Genomic DNA, 17773 nt, shown 5'->3' with positions numbered 1-17773 from the left:
ATACGTAAGTCAAGTCTAATACACAGTCAAGTCTAATATCACTTTGGTGACAAGCTTGTTTGCTAGCTGAAATAGCCCTGCAGACTGTATCCTAAGAAATCCACATTAGCCTTCCTTGTAGCACCTATTCTACCTTTGCTTGACTCTAGAGTTCTAAGATGTTCCAAGGGAGGTAAGAGACTTTGGTATCTGTGAGATAGTACTGCATGTTAGAGATTAAAAAGGCAAACTGGATGAAGTAATAGGAAACTGGCTTAGCTCAATGCATTTAGATGATGCCTAAGACAATTAATGTGAGAAAGCATTTTTGTTAGGTGTCCTCCCCAGTTAAAGCAGACTGTTTTCAAATTAGACTTAGGTTGACCCTTCAGAGTGTTCCTGAGACACAGCATAAGTATTTTAATGATCTATTTTCTCTCTCTCAATGGAATCTACAGATGTTTCTGGTGAACCCCTCTACAGCAACCCAGAGAAGAGAAGGGAAGGGAAACATTGTCCTAATGTCTCTTAAACACAGGCATGCATCTCTAGGACGCCTACTCCAGGGCTGGACCATTCTCAGTAAAGAAATTTTTCCTGAGGTTTTTCTTAGTACTTTCCTAACGTTTTTCTTATCTCAGTGACTGGCAAGGAAGCTTTCCCTACAATGCAGGCAGTTTGCTTCTCTGTCCTGTAGAGCACAGATAATGTGGGTAGAAATACACATTTCTATGTATATCTCATCTCAAAACACAATAAAAATCCCAAATAATCCTGTGAGCTAATGAGATCGGACACTCTACTGTACATGCTCATGATGCGCCTCCTGTGCCACAGATGACAAACTGTGCCACAGAGGTTAGCACCCAGGCAGGAGGGTTAGGAAAAAGAAAGCCTTCCTCCCTTACCCACCAGGAAAGAGGAACCTCTCTCTTCTCATGGGTAGGTGCTGACAGTAATTGGGTGAACACAATGTTGCCACGTAACAGTCTGATCATAACATGCTCCCAATGATTTGCAATTTCTGACACAATTTTTGCAGCAACAGGCATCAGTGTAGCTCTGAAGGGAAGTGTGACACCACGGCAAACTGATTAGCTAATGCTGGGAACATCTTGTTCCTGTCACTGTGCTTGCTGGTGCCACCATACAGAAAAATGCCCTTCTTCTATAAGGTCAAAGATGAAGCAGTCTGCACATCGGGGACTGAAAACACTGAGCAACAGGAGTTCAGTGTAAGACCAAAGCACATCTCATGCTAAACACAGGCTCCGTGTACTCCCAGCTTAATTAAAAACCATCATATAAATTGCAAGCACTGAACAGCTTATCACCACAGGAAAACTAAGGGAAAGCACTTTGCATGTACTGGACCATATATAACCTTAGATTTCCATCTTCTCTTTCATCTCTCTTCCCTGCATGCCTCAGAAAAATAAACCTACTTCAGCAGAACAAATTGCTGCTCTATTAAAAATAAACTAGAACTATGTAATTTAGTTACATTATAATAAAAAAGGCTTTCTTTCCACAGTAACTGTTACTTTATTATTATTTTTAAGAGGTCTAGTGTAATTCAAGCAGTAAAATAAAGAAAAAGAGGTTAAATAATTGGGAGAAAACCCATAGAATAGAAAGAGTACTCAGATTCATATCAGAAGTATTATCATTTTAGGGGTCACGCCCAAGAGCAAACTAGAATTTTAGAGAGAATTAAGGCAAAATATCACGATACTTCAATTCCAAATGCTATGAGTTTAGTAGCTCAAAGAATTAGCTGATGTTGTGGACTTTGGCTTATTCTGAATGCACAAAATCTTTCAGGATGGTGAAAGATACTCTTCTTGTAGTTCAGGTTAACTATAACCATCCATAGCTGCTTTCCAACTGTGATGGATGCACTCCTCCTGTTTGAACTAACTGAAATTTGGTCCAGGCTGATGCTCAGCCTAAGTGAAGTTAATCCTATTGTATGAGGCTGTCAGTGAGAACTCAGCACCAAATCCTCCCAAAATGGTTTGGCTGGGGACTAGGCTGAGTAGTACAGCAGAAAACCTGACTAAAAATGAACCACTTTACATCATAAATCTCTGCAGCCATCACAGCCCATTGAGCTCTCTCTCCTTGGCAGCTGGCTGCACAGTGGTGATCTGCCCTCAAGATTACTCCTCCTTAAGAATCACAATACTTTTCATTTGCTTCCACAAAACTTTTCTGAGCGAAATGCCTGAGGTTTGCCCTTAAAAGTAGGAACAGACGAAATCTGAAATGGTCTTCCTTCTACCTCACTGCAGATTTTGCTTCACTATCTTAGTGTGAACAGGATTAACTTTCAGGAAAAAAAAAATCCAACAAAAAACATAGCTGTGTCCTAATTTCTCCTAGGAAAATGTACTGGGAAATCACTGAGCCAAAACAGACCCTCTCTGCAAGCACAATGATTAAAGCATACTGTGATACTTGCCAGCAACAATTACTGTCCAGCAGGGTAGAAACCTAATTTCAGTCAGAGAGGTAGAAAGCAAGTAAAAAAGTAAAGAGATGGAGAAAAACAAAAAAGCAGCAGGATAGAAAGCAAGGCAGGGTGGGGGCAAGCAGTGAGTAGAGATTATTTGACCTTAGACTCTACCAAAAGCACTAATTTTAAACCAGCTCTGCTTTCTGTTTAGCATCAGCTCCATTCTTGTTTGACAGATTACTTTTCCATTCCCTTGCCTCTACATACTTTCTGACTCAGCAGAGTCAGTTTAACCTAATATGATGCATTCTGTTGTTTTCCTGCCTTCACATTGATACTGCATTGCAGGCAAAGTCAGGTAATACTCTCCCACATATGAGCAGTTACTACCAAACAGGCTTTCAGAAATTATGCACATACTGAAAGATACAGATCCTACTCTGCCACTTAGGATTTCCTAAGTTCTGTATGCATGTCAATGCAGGGTTACCTTAGAAATACAAATCACAGCTGTCCATACACAGATGTGTACTTGTGGTCTCCTTAATGGCAACTGCCAAATCATATAACCAGCAAAGAAGAGGATATGTCAAATAGACGCTGAGGAGGGAAGTTGTGGTCAAACCAAAACAAAATGAAGTCACAAGAGAGACAGCTCCTAAAGTGGAAGGAGCACTGAGATACTGAGGAGGACAAGGAGCAGGTTGTGCTAGTTTGTAATCGGTTCTAGTAATAAAATTTCTGAATTCTTACAGTTTTTCCCTCTGTTCTCCAATAACTGTTCACAATTCTACCCCTTACTAATTTGGGTCAGGAAGACCTATCGTGTGTGGAGAGGGCAGGACTTGTGCAGAAGACAGGCAGAGGCAGTTCCAGTGCCTTGATGAACAAGTCATGCAGACCTGTAGAAAGTTCCTTGACAAAAAAATCTTTGTTTTGCATTATAGAGTCTTCTCTAAGCCACAATAACCACATAACAGTTTGATACATTCAAGCCTATATAAATGATAAACCTTCATCAGTATGAGCTTCTACACTGCAGACAGGTTTTTACTTGATAGACAAAGTGCATTCTACCCTTAGAATGAGAATAAAGAGTAATAGGTTGGGTCAGCAGACAGTCGTCATTAATGGCAAATTTATCAAGTCACAGGATAGGAATAATGTAAAAAGCTGTTTTGAAATAGTTTAAAACAGCCTTTGGTGGAATTGATTACAGGACATAAAAATTCTTTCCAGCTACTAACATATTCACTCTCTCTTTTAATGCCTTTTCTAACCAAAAAGTGAGTCCTCCCCTCCCACCACACCACTTTTCTTCCAGGACCTATTCTGAAAACTTCACAGACAGAAGACCTTCTGTTCAGGGCCAGTAAAAGCGCCCAGGATTGAATCTGAATAGCTACGCAGCACCAGGCTGTACTTGGTGTTTCTAAAACATTCTATGGCATGTGAACATTTCTTTTTCTTACAGCAGGCTTAACCTCAACCACTTCAGAGGAAGAAGAGTGAGCCAAAATATACTCAGATTTTTAGCTAGTGTTTGGAGAGAGAGGAAATACCATCAAATGAGCAGGGAGAATGCAGTACACACATGCACCGAGGCAAAAGACGAAGGAGGCAAACCATTCTCTACACCTCAGATTGACGGTGCCAGCTGACTAGATAATGGACAGCATAAAACAGAGCTAAAAAATAGGGTAGCCGTGATGAGAACAGAGAAAAAAGGCAGAAGCACTCAGTGTACACATTGCATTGACAGTATCCTAAGAACGCTGCAAATTATTCATGCTTTTAAAGATTTAGTTGTTTCTCATAATCATTTCATTATGACATCAAGAGAAAATACATAGTGTTTAAAAACTTGAAGTGATTTTTTTCCTGCTATCTCCAGAAAAGTTTTCAATGTCTTTAAATCTCGCTCCTGACAAACACATACATTGTTTATATGCATTTCGGTTACATATGTCAGAAATAAAAATCTCCCTTTTGCACAAAAACCAGATGCAATTGCAAATATAACCTGAAAGTTTTCTGTTTCAGAGCAGGGTTTGGTTCAGCAAAACAGGTAATTCTTTCCAGAGTACAAATTACAAATGGTGACATTTGTAATTTAGCAAGGTCTACCTGAATATTTCAGAGGAAATTACCTTGAAATGAAAAACGAGAGTTTGATAAAACAAAATATTAAAGGAGGTCAGTTATGCAAAGCCTCAAAATGGTTCACATAAGAGTAAAAAACATTTCCTTTTTTCTTGCAAAGAATAATCCTGTTTAACTCAAGGGAAAAGCTGCTTGATGTGGAGGCATAACAAAGATCAAAGTGAGTAGGTGAGTCAATGGATAATACTGCAGAAGAAAGGGGATGGCCAACTATCAGGAAATTCAGGAACAGAAAAATTAGAGAGAATTCTGTTTAGGGAAACCCTGAATTAAGTGGTCTGCTATTCTGAGGACTACGAAAGAGAATTCCAAATGAGGAAATATGAGGGAGCAGTTACGAGGGGAGAAGTTTGAAAGCTGGTTGTAAAGTTTTAAAATTTTACGTCTCCTTCTGTGTTGTGGCAGCATTGCAACACTTCACATTTTTCTTTGATTCAGTAATTTGCCATAGACTCATTGACTAGTAAGAAGCAGGGAGAAGACAAACAAAAAATCAACCCTTACAAGAAAAGTAGCAATTCTGTAATTGAGGAGCCATCTACATGCACAGAAAATCATTTGACAGAAATTACTGTAAATGTTTGACTTCCCCCGTAATTGGTAGCTTTTGTTCCAGACGGAGATAGCTGGAACCTTAATGACTGAAGAGAAAAAGCTATGGAAATCTCACAGCTCTGTCCCATGCAAAAAAACTTTAAAATTTGTAATGTGCATATACTTTTTAAAGCCTTACAACAGTGTCAACATTTTGGAATAGAATATGCATACTTTCCAGTGGAATAAACGACCAAAAATAAATTCTGCCAGTAAAAACATTGAAAACAATCCTTTTCCCTTATACAACAGGTTCCGTCCTGTTGTTACATTAGGACATTTACAACTTTATTCAGGCAATGAAATACCAGTTCCTGATTTCAAAATTGAAGAAACATGAATATAAATTGTAACTCACAAAGCATACAAGCAGAGGATAGAATTTGGACATTTTGCTTTAAATTGTTGGGCTGTGCACATCAGCAGACTATGGAGATAAACACAAATGTACTTCCATGTAGACTTGCATTGTTGGAATGGGTTAAGAGCAACCACAAAGACAGAAATGGTTTAGGGTGGTGCCATAGGCATTTTCATTCCAATACCAATGCAGTCTGAGGTCTTCCATCTCCATGGCTGAGGAAAGAAATGTGGAGGAAATGTGATGTAGCTCATGTCCTTCACGTCTTCTGCTGCAGAGAGGGGTTTTGGAGGTATTGACAAGACACTACCTTCACAGATTTTCTTCTGAAAACATAAGCAACTTAAATAGATGAAAAGGGACACGAGTAGTGTAGTAAATAAAATAATGAATCTTTAATGAAAATAATGACAGTCAATGAAGCTCCTGCACCTGGGTTGGGGCAATTCGAAGTACAAAATAACGCTGAGTGGAGAATGGATTGAAAGTAGCCCTGAAGAGGACGTGGGGGTGCTGGTGAATGAGAATCTCAACAATAGCTGGTAATGTGCACTTGCAGACCAGAAAGCCAACTGTACCCTGGGCTGCATCAAAAGAATCGTGGCTAGCAGGCCAAGGGAGGTGGTTTTACCCATCTACTCTGATCTCGTGAAACCTGACCAGGAATACTGCATTCAGTTCTGGAGTCCCCAGCACAGAAAGGACACGGATCTGTTAGAATGAGTCCAGAGGAGGGCCATGAAGATGATCAGAGGGCTGAAGCACCTTCCACATGAGGACAGGCTGAGCCAGTTAGGCTTGTTCAGCCTAGAAAAGAGAAGGCTCTGAGGACATCTTAGGGCAGCCTTTCAGTACTTGAAGGAAGCCTAAATGAAACCTGGGGAGGGGCTCTTTATCAGGGATTGTAGTGATAGGATGATGGGTAACATATTTTAAGTTGAAAGAAGGTAGATTTAGATTAGATATTAGGAAGAAATTTCTTCCTGTGAGGGTGATGAAGCCTTGGAAAAGGTTACCAAGAGAAGCTGCGGATGCCCCATTCCCAGAGGTGATCACGTTGGTGCCACGCTGGATGGGATCTTGGGCAGCCTGATCTAGTGGGAGGTGCCCCTGCCCATGGCAGGGTGGTTGGAACTGGATGGTCTTTAGGGTCCCTTCCAAACTAAACCATTCCATAAATCTATGATTTATCACTTGGAAGGCTCTGACATCTGAATCCCACATAACAAGACTTAAGACCAATTGAAACCACTATACAGGAGTTTATTAACCCCACTAGTCCCAAAGGAGCTATTATTGACAAACAGTGATTCACAGACGATATAAGAATCATGCGTGGGTTGGTTCCAGCACATATGGAGGAGAAGCTGGAATAAAATACTTGTAAGAGAGATGTCAGCTGCCATTCAATCCTAACAAATGGGCATTTATCCCAGAAAGCGCTCTTATCTTAAACAGAAGAGCTGGTACCTATGCTACAGTATGGAGGGGTCAGATTCAACTTAGAATTATAAAGGTTGGAAAAGGCCTCTAAGATCACCTTGTATCTATGTGTGTCTGACCTTCTGAGAAAGACCTGTGCGTCTGCCATCTGAGCTTTGTTCTACATTTGGAGTCTCAGTTATCTTTGTTCTTTATGTGGGAGAGCGTCCCCACACAAGTCCTGTTAGCTCATTTTGGGAAACTAAGAACTGACAGCAAATCACAGCCTTTGATAGCTTTATTCTTGAATAAATAGACTCATTTTGGCACCTAACCTTTGATATGCAATGTCTCTGATTTCCTGCTAAAGTAACAGTCATGGGTAGGACAATCCCTGGAAAAAACAGCCAAGCAATCATTCTGGGCTTTAAGTGAGATAATTTAACCTGTAACCCATCTCTTGCTCACAGATACTAAGCACTGTAAACGTGAAATTTTTTCAAGGCAAAGTTTAATAAGAAAGCCACAAGTGTCGTAAAAAGCTTATCACTGAGATGGATAGACCTAATATTTTGTTACTTCAAGAGAATAAGAATTCAGCAATTCAGTTTGGTCATTTCCACTGCTGTATATACTGAAAAATTATGTCTCACAAGTCATTGCCCTAAGCAATATTGTCTACAGGACTTGCATGCACACATATATCTTCTAATCTAAACTGAAAATGCTAACCTTACAAGGAAGTATATTAAGCTGTTTGTGTGGCAATGGTATTAAAGTACTCCATCTTAAACTTGGATTTCTAGTTTTGCTTTGCAACATATTTTTGAATAGACTTAACAGCACATGGATGCCCAGGTTGATTTGCCATAAGTGATGTAGACATGTGCTTACTCTGTGTTTAGGTTGACAGCAATATCATAATAACATACAGAAACCAAGCAGCAAAAATAACTAAAAGCCATCAGTTTTCTAACTGGTTTGCTGGTGAGACTTAGTAGGTAATTCTTTCAAAAGGCAGCACACTAAGTGTAAGATATTCCTGTAAGACACTGAATTTACAGCTACTGCTATATCTACATAGAACCTGCATTTCCTACAGTGAGCCTCTCATCTATGAGTAAGCTATTATAGCAGTAATGAATGGGTCTCTGTGTCCCATCTGAAGCCACAGTAAAAGTAATTATTTTTTCTAGGAAAGGTGAAAGAAATTACAGCTCCTCAGACACAACAGAGTCTGGGAGTAAGAAAGGTTTCTGAACAGTACTTAACTGTTCTTAACAGTTAGTTCCTTAACTACATTGAACCCTTCCAATTCACTGACTACAAAATTGCTCTATATTGCATTGAATGTGGAAGTAGCTGTGCCACACAGGATTTTTTTGCCTTCACTTTCATTACTGGGAAAATTGACAGAGATGTATAAAGATTCAGTGTGCACTTCACAGAATTATTTGTTAATAGTGTAAATGGGGCAATGGATATTTTCATAAGCTTATACTTTTAGGAGGAAAAGAAATATTACCTATGTAATTTCCAAAGCTGTGAATTTAATCACAGGACATGTAGGAAGAGAAAACATTTGTAGTGAGTTGCATTAGCTTCTACTGGGTGACTCCATCTTTGATAATTGTGCAGCCAGTATGCACCAAATAAACCAAAAAGTATCTTTTTACCAAGTGCAACCAACAAAAGGAATAGTGGTAATACTGGTCTTTGCATTATGCTGAAGATGGCATAGCAGAGGTCTAGAATGGATCAAATAAATGCTTAAATCGCACACATTTGCTTCAACAATAGGTCTGACATTCTTGCGCTTTTTGTTAGCAGAAGCCCTGCCACATCTGACAGGAGCTGAAAAGCAGCTGATATGATCAAAAGCTTTTAAAGGCTTCAGTGTAATAAAACAGCTGGCCTTTTTTTGTTGTTTTTTTTTTTTATTATTATTTTCTTTATTTAATGTATATAGCTGCTTTTCTTGTGGAACTTCTTCTCTGAATTACTGAAATAAACCCCCCCCACTCCTAAGATTAGATTTCATTCTCTGTGGAATCAATGGCAAAGTCCAGTTAACTTCATCTAACTTCTCAGCGGCTGAAAAAACAAACCACAGTTTTATCTCTTTAGCAACAAAAAATCAAACGAGGTTTACAGAATTTAAAAATACCCTGTAATCATAAACCTAGTGCTTACTTACATAGGCAGGTCCAATGTACTAGGCTAATCCTATTAATTTGTACGGACTAGACAGGAGATTTAAACTTATTGAAACTCAGGAGAATCACTGTTGAACAGGAGTGTCACCTCCATTTGGATGCAGAGGACTCATCAGCATCAGTACAGTTTATGCTGGAAACCTCAGTGTTCCAGGCTCACATTGGTGAATGGAGTTAAATCCAGTTGGTGAGCCGTCACATGTGGTGTTCCCTAGGGCTCAGTGTTGGGACTGGTGCTATTTAATATCTTTATCAACGATCTGGATGAGGGGATTGGGTGCACCCCTGATCAGAAATCGGTCCTTGTATCACCACTTTGTGCTGGTGAGGCTGCACCTAAAACACTGTATGCAGTTTCAGGCCCCTCCCTAACAGAAGGACACTGAGGTTCTGCAGCACGTGCAATGAAGGGCAACAAAGCTGGTGAAGGGTCTGGAGCACAAGTCTTATGAGGAGCAATTGAAGGAACTGGGATTGTTTTAGAGAAGAAAAGGAGGCGGAGGGGAGACCTTATTGCTCTCTAAAACTACCTGAAAGGAGGTTGTGGTAAGGAGGGTGTTAAGGTGTCTTATTGCATGTGGCAAGCAATAGGATGAGAGGAAACAGCCTCAAGTTGTGCTAGGGGAAGTTTAGGCTAGATATCAGGAAATATTACTTCACTGAAATGATTGTGAAGCACTGGAACAGGCTGCCCAGGGAAGTGGTTGAGTAACCATCCCTGTAGGTATTTAAAAGATGTGTAGATGTGGCATTTGGGGAGATGGCTTAGTGGTGGGCTTGGCAGTGCTAGGTTAATGGTTGGATGTGATGATCTTAAGTTTTTTTTCCAACCTAAATGATTCTGTGATTCTGTCATCTGTTTCCATGGGAGAGAGGGGCTGTCTCACCAGCCAGAAGGTCAGTAGTTTTTTACAAGATAGTTTCCTGATCCAGTTCTCTACTATCAAATTACATGCTGTTCACAGGAAACGTACTCCCGCAGGAACTACAGTTGATTTTTATTGTTTGAGAAGTCACTAAATCCTCTTTTGCTTCCTCTATAAAATCGATTCCATCAGGATTAAAAGATCTTAAAAAAAATAAAAAAAAAAATTTGGTTTTGAAGCCAAATTTCTTTTAAAAAGTGGATCTGAATGAACATTTTAACCTTTGGGAGGGCCAATGAAATGAAGCAACAATGGGCTAGCAAATTACTAAGTCCATCTGATTTTGCTAATGTTTAGTCCAGAACAGATCCATGTGTATGCTAACACACAGTTGCAGATGGTGTTTAATTAGCATACAAATTAACTGAGCCTGTACATCCAGCTGAAAAGTACAATGTTTTTTTGCAGCCAGTATACGATCAAGTCAAGCTCTTCCCAGTATAAACTTTTCCAGACACAGACAGGTTTGCTCCAGCCTTTTCAGCCCGGACAGGTCTTGTTCATAGTCCAAACAGAAAAGAAACTGCTAAATCACTCAACTGCTTCCCAGTACTTTGGGTAAGTAACCCATAAGCTGAGTCAAATCCCTGCATTAGGAAGATAATATCAGGGAATAAATGTTGGCCTTGAGACACAGCCTGCTATGCACCATGCATTTCTGGACAATTTAGATTCATCTGTGTTTGAATGAAAAATGCAATAAACAGCAACCTTCATAATAAACCTTCATGATGCAGGTTGTCCTGATCTCAGCTCAATGCACCCAGCTACTTCAGCATGACACCTGCTTTGTTTAATCTGAGAGCACCGAAGTTGCAAGTTAGTCAGGAAGTCATCTGGAATGACCCATTTCCATACATATATGCTCAGCAACATAAAGGAGAAGTGAGGTTTACACTGGCATCAAGCAGACATTATGTTCATTACAGTGACTGTACATTGAGGTACATGAATAACAGAGAAAAGGAGAAGAAAGTAAAAAATGTCCATTACTTGCTAACATGAGACAGAGATGGGATTTTATTGTTTTGCTTTTTTTTTTTTGCAATAAACTAATTTAATTGTGGCTGTTGACTCTGTCTGAAAATGAGTTCCAGGAGTTCATGGATACACATAATCCTATACCCACCATCCATACACTTTTAAATCTGCAAATCCTTCTTGTGATGCAGTGGTAGGCAAAGACACTATCAGTTTGCTTAGTGCAGTAACTGAACCGTCAAATATTCAAAGAAACAAATTTAGTAGAAAATGATCATGGTGGTAATAAGAAAACAACCTTAAACAGCAGGTGGTACACAGTCTTTAATGCTGGCGTTAATGTGCCATGTTCTGATTGCTACGGTACTAAGACTGGACCTATTCTGATTCACAGCAAACACCTCTTCCATTACATGGATATAAGATTAGGTCTATTCAGTCTCAAAGCACTATTTTGGCTTCTGAAAAATTCACATTGTGATTGCCGAACAAAGCACTCCAGCAACATGCCAGTCTAAGCTGAAAAATGATTAAAGACTTCTAAAAGAATGGAGCAGCATATATTTCTCAGGAAACTCAAATACCAGAATTTCTAATTTCAAGGGAAATAAATAAGGCTGATTTATATCCTAAGATGGAAACAAATACTCCTTTGCATAGCAGTAAACGAACTTCTGAACTATAACCCAACCCAACATGTTTTCAGGGACCATCTGAAGTGAATTTTCCTAGCCTGCTAATTGAGGGATTCCCCCTTCCTTGCTGTCACTTGGCTCCAGGGTCGAGCTGGGGCTCCAGTAGGAAATGCCTCTGCCAGACTGAGTGCTGAGGCAGCCCCTCATCTGCTTTTTGTATTCTGAGATCAGCAAGGTAACCACAATCGAATGAAAGATCAAAAACCACCTTTGAAGACTATCTCATCCTCCTCATAATTTTTAAATTTTTTAAAAATTTTATGGAAATTCTTCTTATTGTCACTTTGGACTTACTGATATAGAATGCAAATATCCTGAGCAAAAAATCCTTCCTTCTTTTCTCAAATTCTATCTCCTCTCCATTTCCATTTTTTTCAATGTTAGGCAACACATTATTGAATGGGCTGCTTTAACTTCTCATCAATTGCATGCTGGAGGTGGGAACATGTAGAAAAAATATTAATGGTGATGAAAAAATTGTGGACTGGACTTTACACTGTCTCCTGCCCACTTAGCTTTGGTGAGCCTTCACCCTCCTATTCTAGGAAAGTCTTTGAATAAAATTTTTAAATAAAAATTATGTAAATGTGGTACTAGAGGTGTCCTGTTATGCTTTTTCCCTGGCCACTACACTTATGTCAAATTCGTGGAGACGACAGTCTTTTTTACACATTTTCAATAGTCAGAGTAGTAAAAAATATTTCAAAGATAGTTTTTTGTTCCTTTCCAGAGATTAGCTTGCATTTTATTTTCTCTTTCTATATCTGATTCATCTGTATTTGTGTATTTATCATAAAGCATCTTCCTGCCTGTATCCTGTTTGCACTTAATTGTTTAGCAGCACATTGTAATATAAGATGCCTCACCTGTGCTGTCTACTTTGTTCCCTATGAACTCAGCAGCCACAAAGTCAGTCATGGACACTGACCATGAAATTAGGGCAAATAGCCGTGAACAGTTTGGCTACTGCTAAGCTGTCTGAGATAATCTTTCCATCTTCCATCTATTTGTTTTTTTCAGGGAGAAAGGAAGGAGATCAGACTAATGATGAAGTCAGTTCATCGAGCAGTGTTTTGTCTTACACACAATGAGATCAGAAAGTCAAGCCTGAGGAAGGACGATAGCTGGGGCAGTTAGTGGTTAGCGGTATAAATTCAAATTCAGAACATCTAATTTTGGACAACCTGGCTAATAGCTCTTCACAAGATATGTACGGACACCATATCAGTGGTGACAGAGGTTACACATCTGTGAATAAACTTGTAAAAAGAACACAATCTTGATGTGAATAACACAGACAAAAACTTCACAGTTAACTTTGCAGCAGCAGAGTTTCAAAACCTGACAAGAAGTTCTAGATTAAGCTGTCTGGAACAATCCAGAATTGCATTTTTCCCTGACTAAATAAATACTTGCCCCTACTTTCTACTTTTCGTTCCTTCCTCCCTTCCTGCCTTTCCTCCTTTCTGCATTTCTGCCTTCCTGCCTCTCTTGCTCCCTCCCTCTTGCTCTTCTGATCCCTCTACTTCCTTCCATCGCTTCTTCATTCCTTTCTTCTATCTTCTATCATTAAGTATGGGCTTTTTATGTCTGCATGCAGAACACTAGTTCATATGTAGGTCTTTTATATATATATGATTATTATGTCATGAACAGAAATGGGCATAAAAAAGAATTAATGCTGTTTTCCTAAGCAAGTTCTCTCTGTTAATCATTCATAAGAAATATTAGTGCAAATATAACATTAAGGTAGACCGAAACACATATGTACGACATATGTGAAGTAAACTCCAGTTCCAGGGAAGTCATGGTACATCTTAATAGTCATAAATGCATAGGAAAAGTATTTCTGTAGCATAATCATATTTTTCTGAGAGTCTTTAGTGCAAAGGAGATTTTGGAGGGAAAAAAAAAAGAATGAACAAAGAACTTGCTATCTTGATAACAATCACCTAAGGAAAGGTTAACTTATGGGCTGCACCAACTGCTTGTGAATAGTTAAAAAGTGTTTAAAATCTGCTCTACAGTTTGAATTATGATTATGTGAGGAAGAAGGCAGTAAGGACTGCTGTACCTCCAGTTCCATCAATCATCTATATTGCAACTGCACGTTGGAACTACATGCTTCTGTCATGTCTTTCCTGTAAAGTTGTCCTTGGGATCCTCTCCTCTCTGCCACTGGCCAAGGTACAAGCCAGGTGATTGCAGTACATGTAAATGATTAGTTACGCATGAGGAAGGCTGGCCACTTTTTGGTGGATGCATGACCTGCTAGTTATTGAACTGAATACTGCACTTTTGGCAAGTTAAATCAGATGAAGAAATTCATTTTGCAAAGCTCTATCTAGAAGGGTTTTTTTTTTTTTAACACTTCCTAACCATTCTTCCCTATTCCCCATCAGTGGTATTACTTATGCTATGCTGTATTTTTAATTAAAATTAAAAGGCATTGGAGAGGATGCAGTCACAAAAAATGCAGACAGCTTCAGAAAATGAAACTTGAAACAACTGAGTCAATATCTCCTCTTGAGAAACCAGAACACTCCTGGAATTGAACTCCTTATTTTTTACAATGTAATTTTACTTCAAAAATGATTCTGCAAAAGCAGCCTCATGGAGCTCCCAGAAACTGTTGAAAGATCTTACGTTCTTCAAGAAAGCGTAAGTATGTGTTAAAGGGAAAGCCTTACCCACTGTAGAATAAGGGGCCCTGGAGACAAGCTGTTTTCTTTTCCTGTCACATATCTCCTTAATAAAATAATAACCCTAGTGATACTTGTGCAACTTTATAGTATTTTTAAAATATGATCCCAGTGACAGATAAACAATTATGCTTGCTTCTGAGATCTTCCCTAGTTGAAAGAGGGAGAATTTTAATCATGATATGCCTGAGGATAACTGAACATAAATAATATCCATACTCTACTAGCTGGATTTTGTCCTGTCAAATGAAATGGAGAGGAATTTACAAAGGGAAACAGATCTGTTGGATTAACCACTTTAAATGAGAAAATGTATTTTAAAGCAAATAAAAGCCCAGCATGATATGATATCCTTTTGGAGCCTGGATCACAGTGATCAGATTTGTGAAATCCTTTAACAGGCACCTGAAAGACTTTAAAACAATGCATCGAGATTTCTGCCTCAAAGGAAAGTATGAACATACCAGCTCCTTCTTCTTCATGCACTCCATAAGTATAATGAACAGATGCTGTGCCTGGGTTCGGGTGTATGTGAAAGTCTTCTGTATGGTAACTAGCAACTGGTCCCTCAAAGACTCATTGATAAGTCTGAAATTCAAAAAGAAAAAATAAAGTAGTAAAACAGACATGAGAGAACACAGCAACTTCAGCAAAGGGTCAAAACAATAAGAGATAGACAATACATCACTGCACGTTTTTTTGAACAAGTTTGAAGGTCAGGAATTGGTGAAAGCATCAGAGACAAATTAGAAAATACTGTTCTAGAAAAACACATTGATCATTTTGGGGTCTCTCATGTCCAAAGATTTTATTCCAGTTCCCACATATTGCATGACAGAAGGTCATTCAAACTATCAGCATGTGGAATTTCCAAACAAAAAAATAAGAACCACACTTACAGTTTGAATTTGAGAGAGATCAACAATTCTAGGTGAACTCAAGACCCCTTCCTGTCAGTGAGTTAGCAGAATTCAACACATGGTTCATTTTATGAAACGGATTATTTGTGTGGTTGGTGTATTGACTTTAGCTTGAATATCTCAACAGTTTCAACTCACCTTATTGGTCCTGCATGTGACTAGGTAAAAAAAAACACCGAATAACTTCTCTGATCCTGAGTGCATGCAAAGAAACCATTTTGATTTTTTTCATGCTGATCCTCCAGGAGTTTAAAGAGTAATCATTTTTACATCCTTCCTCAGTGCTAATGATAGCATTTGCAAAAAGTGGCACAACAGCAGAAATAAGTAGTAATACTACATAGAGTATTAGTACTTGGACCTTACCCTTTGATATTACAAAGCCTATTCCTCAGGACTGTTCTGGGTGAAACATTGCTGTTCTTAATGTCTTACAAAATAGTGGGTTCTAATTTAGAATATCTAGGCTTTGATGTATGAAAGCTTCTACACTATGGCAGTTTTCTCACTTCAAAATTGTAACTGAGTGTTTAAAATTAGCTGAGTGAGAATGTTTTACAGGATAAGTCACTGTCAATCATCTAGGGGAACAAAAATCAGAGAATCTTCACGACTCAAATTTTACGCCAGAAATTAAACAAAGATTAGCCTTGCAGCGACTGCAAAGAATTAACAAAAGCCGTACAGTATCCAAAAGTTATTGTTAGTTTATGGCAGCTGCGTTGGGAGAAAAATGACCAAATCCATTTATTTCATACTATTGGTAAAGTTGCTAGTACTTCTCTGCAGCAAGGAAGTCCAAATGAGACTGTAGGATATTCTTTGCACAATTGAAATTCAAACACCATTCAACTATCTAGTCTTCATATACCTACAGCAAAGATGTGGTTAGAAAAGACAATGAACGCGAATGGGAAAGAGGAATAGAGGTGCACAGGAGAATACAGAAGGCCTGACACATGGAGTGCATATGTTCTCTACTCTTTGAATTTGATTTTGACTATAAATATCTCTGCTGAGTAGGACTTCCGCTTCAAAAAGAAGCCTGTAAGGCATACGTCAGCATGTTTAGAATAAAATGAGTTTACATGGGGTTTCAACCATGCTGTGGATTAGTGCTCTTTCTATGCCTGGCTCTTCCTGTTGCACTCTTCTTTACTCTAGACTCTTTTCTAATGGAGAGTCTATGTCTGCACTTGCTCGTTTCATCATGGTCCCAGATATGCTTTTTCCTGGGATTTTTCCTGTCACCTGAGAGGTGACAACATTGGTTTTTTTTACGGCTCACCCACTATGAGAGCACTCTCCCCGCGGCATGACCTGCTTCTCTCACAAAAAGGCAACATACAATGAGTTAAAATCTCCATCCCTCTTGGTGGGCAACTTTGAGAGCTGACAGTAGAGGACTTTCTCTGTGAGGGCTATAGGTAAAACAACCCGATATCCTATATAGAAGCAAGGATGTTGCAAGCCCATGCAAACAAACAAGATGTCAGAGCACAGGTAGAAATGTAGATTCACTCCATGTTAAAGAGAATCAACTTGGAAAGGCTAACATCCTGAAAACACTAACATACTTTGTGTTGCAAATTAATAGGTCATGTATGACACAGACTCTGAGGCCTCTTTTTCAAGCTTTCTAAAAATATATCAGTTGGAAATCTACTTCAAAAAGAAGGCTGTTCTTAAAAAAATAGTGCTATTACTGTAAAAATGTGTTTCAGAACCAGGTTAATTTGCCATACTTCAAGCTAAGAAAGAAAAAAAAGGGTTAATTAGTAACAAGTTTCCTAAAAACATCAACTGGAGAATACAAAAAGAAATTTAAATAAAGCTCTGCTTGCCCTTGGAAATGATATATGAAAGTAAAGTACATGAAAAAGTATGAAAAGTATATGAAGATTCTGAAAATACACATGGAATTTGAAGAATCTGAATTTAGAGAGCTTTAGAAAATATTTTCAGTGATCCTGGGATTGAAACTTGCCTATTTTCCCATTATAGCTTATTTTCCCTTGAAAAAAAGTGTAGAAACCAAACCTGAAATTTAATTTCAGAAATTGGCTCTCTCTTAGGCTAACACATACACAGAAAACCAGAGAAATTTGCTTTCATAAGAGTTGAGTGCAAGCAGATTAAGTCTTGAGACTTCATAAGCAGCCATCACTTCCCTGAATTAAAGCTGTCAGGAACTGTATGATATTATAAGTTTAAACAGCATGTAAAGCAAAATCCATGTGAAAGATGTGGAGATATAAGAAAAAAATAAAGTATCAAGAAGTGGTTAGGTACCCCCTAACTACAGGGGTACACATCTGTTGAAGCACCACTGCTCAGAAAATTCCTGTTGCTATAA

General features: G+C 38.7%; 1 protein-coding gene across 3 annotated transcripts in view; it reads right to left on the bottom strand.

Moving 5' to 3' along the window:
* The window catches only part of TRPM3 (transient receptor potential cation channel subfamily M member 3), a 248459-nt gene that overhangs the window by 67736 nt on the left and 162950 nt on the right, over positions 1-17773 (bottom strand). For all 3 annotated transcript variants that reach the window (XM_054054264.1, XM_054054265.1, XM_054054266.1), the window contains exon 9: positions 14962-15085. In XM_054054264.1, coding sequence (XP_053910239.1) covers positions 14962-15085 — 124 coding nt within the window. The remainder of the gene's footprint in view (positions 1-14961; positions 15086-17773) is intronic.

Source organism: Cuculus canorus, chromosome Z, assembly GCF_017976375.1.
Source record: "Cuculus canorus isolate bCucCan1 chromosome Z, bCucCan1.pri, whole genome shotgun sequence".
Taxonomy (NCBI): domain Eukaryota; kingdom Metazoa; phylum Chordata; class Aves; order Cuculiformes; family Cuculidae; genus Cuculus; species Cuculus canorus.
The sequence above is the reverse complement of the archived record's forward strand: the minus strand, read 5'-3'. Positions and strand labels throughout refer to the sequence as shown.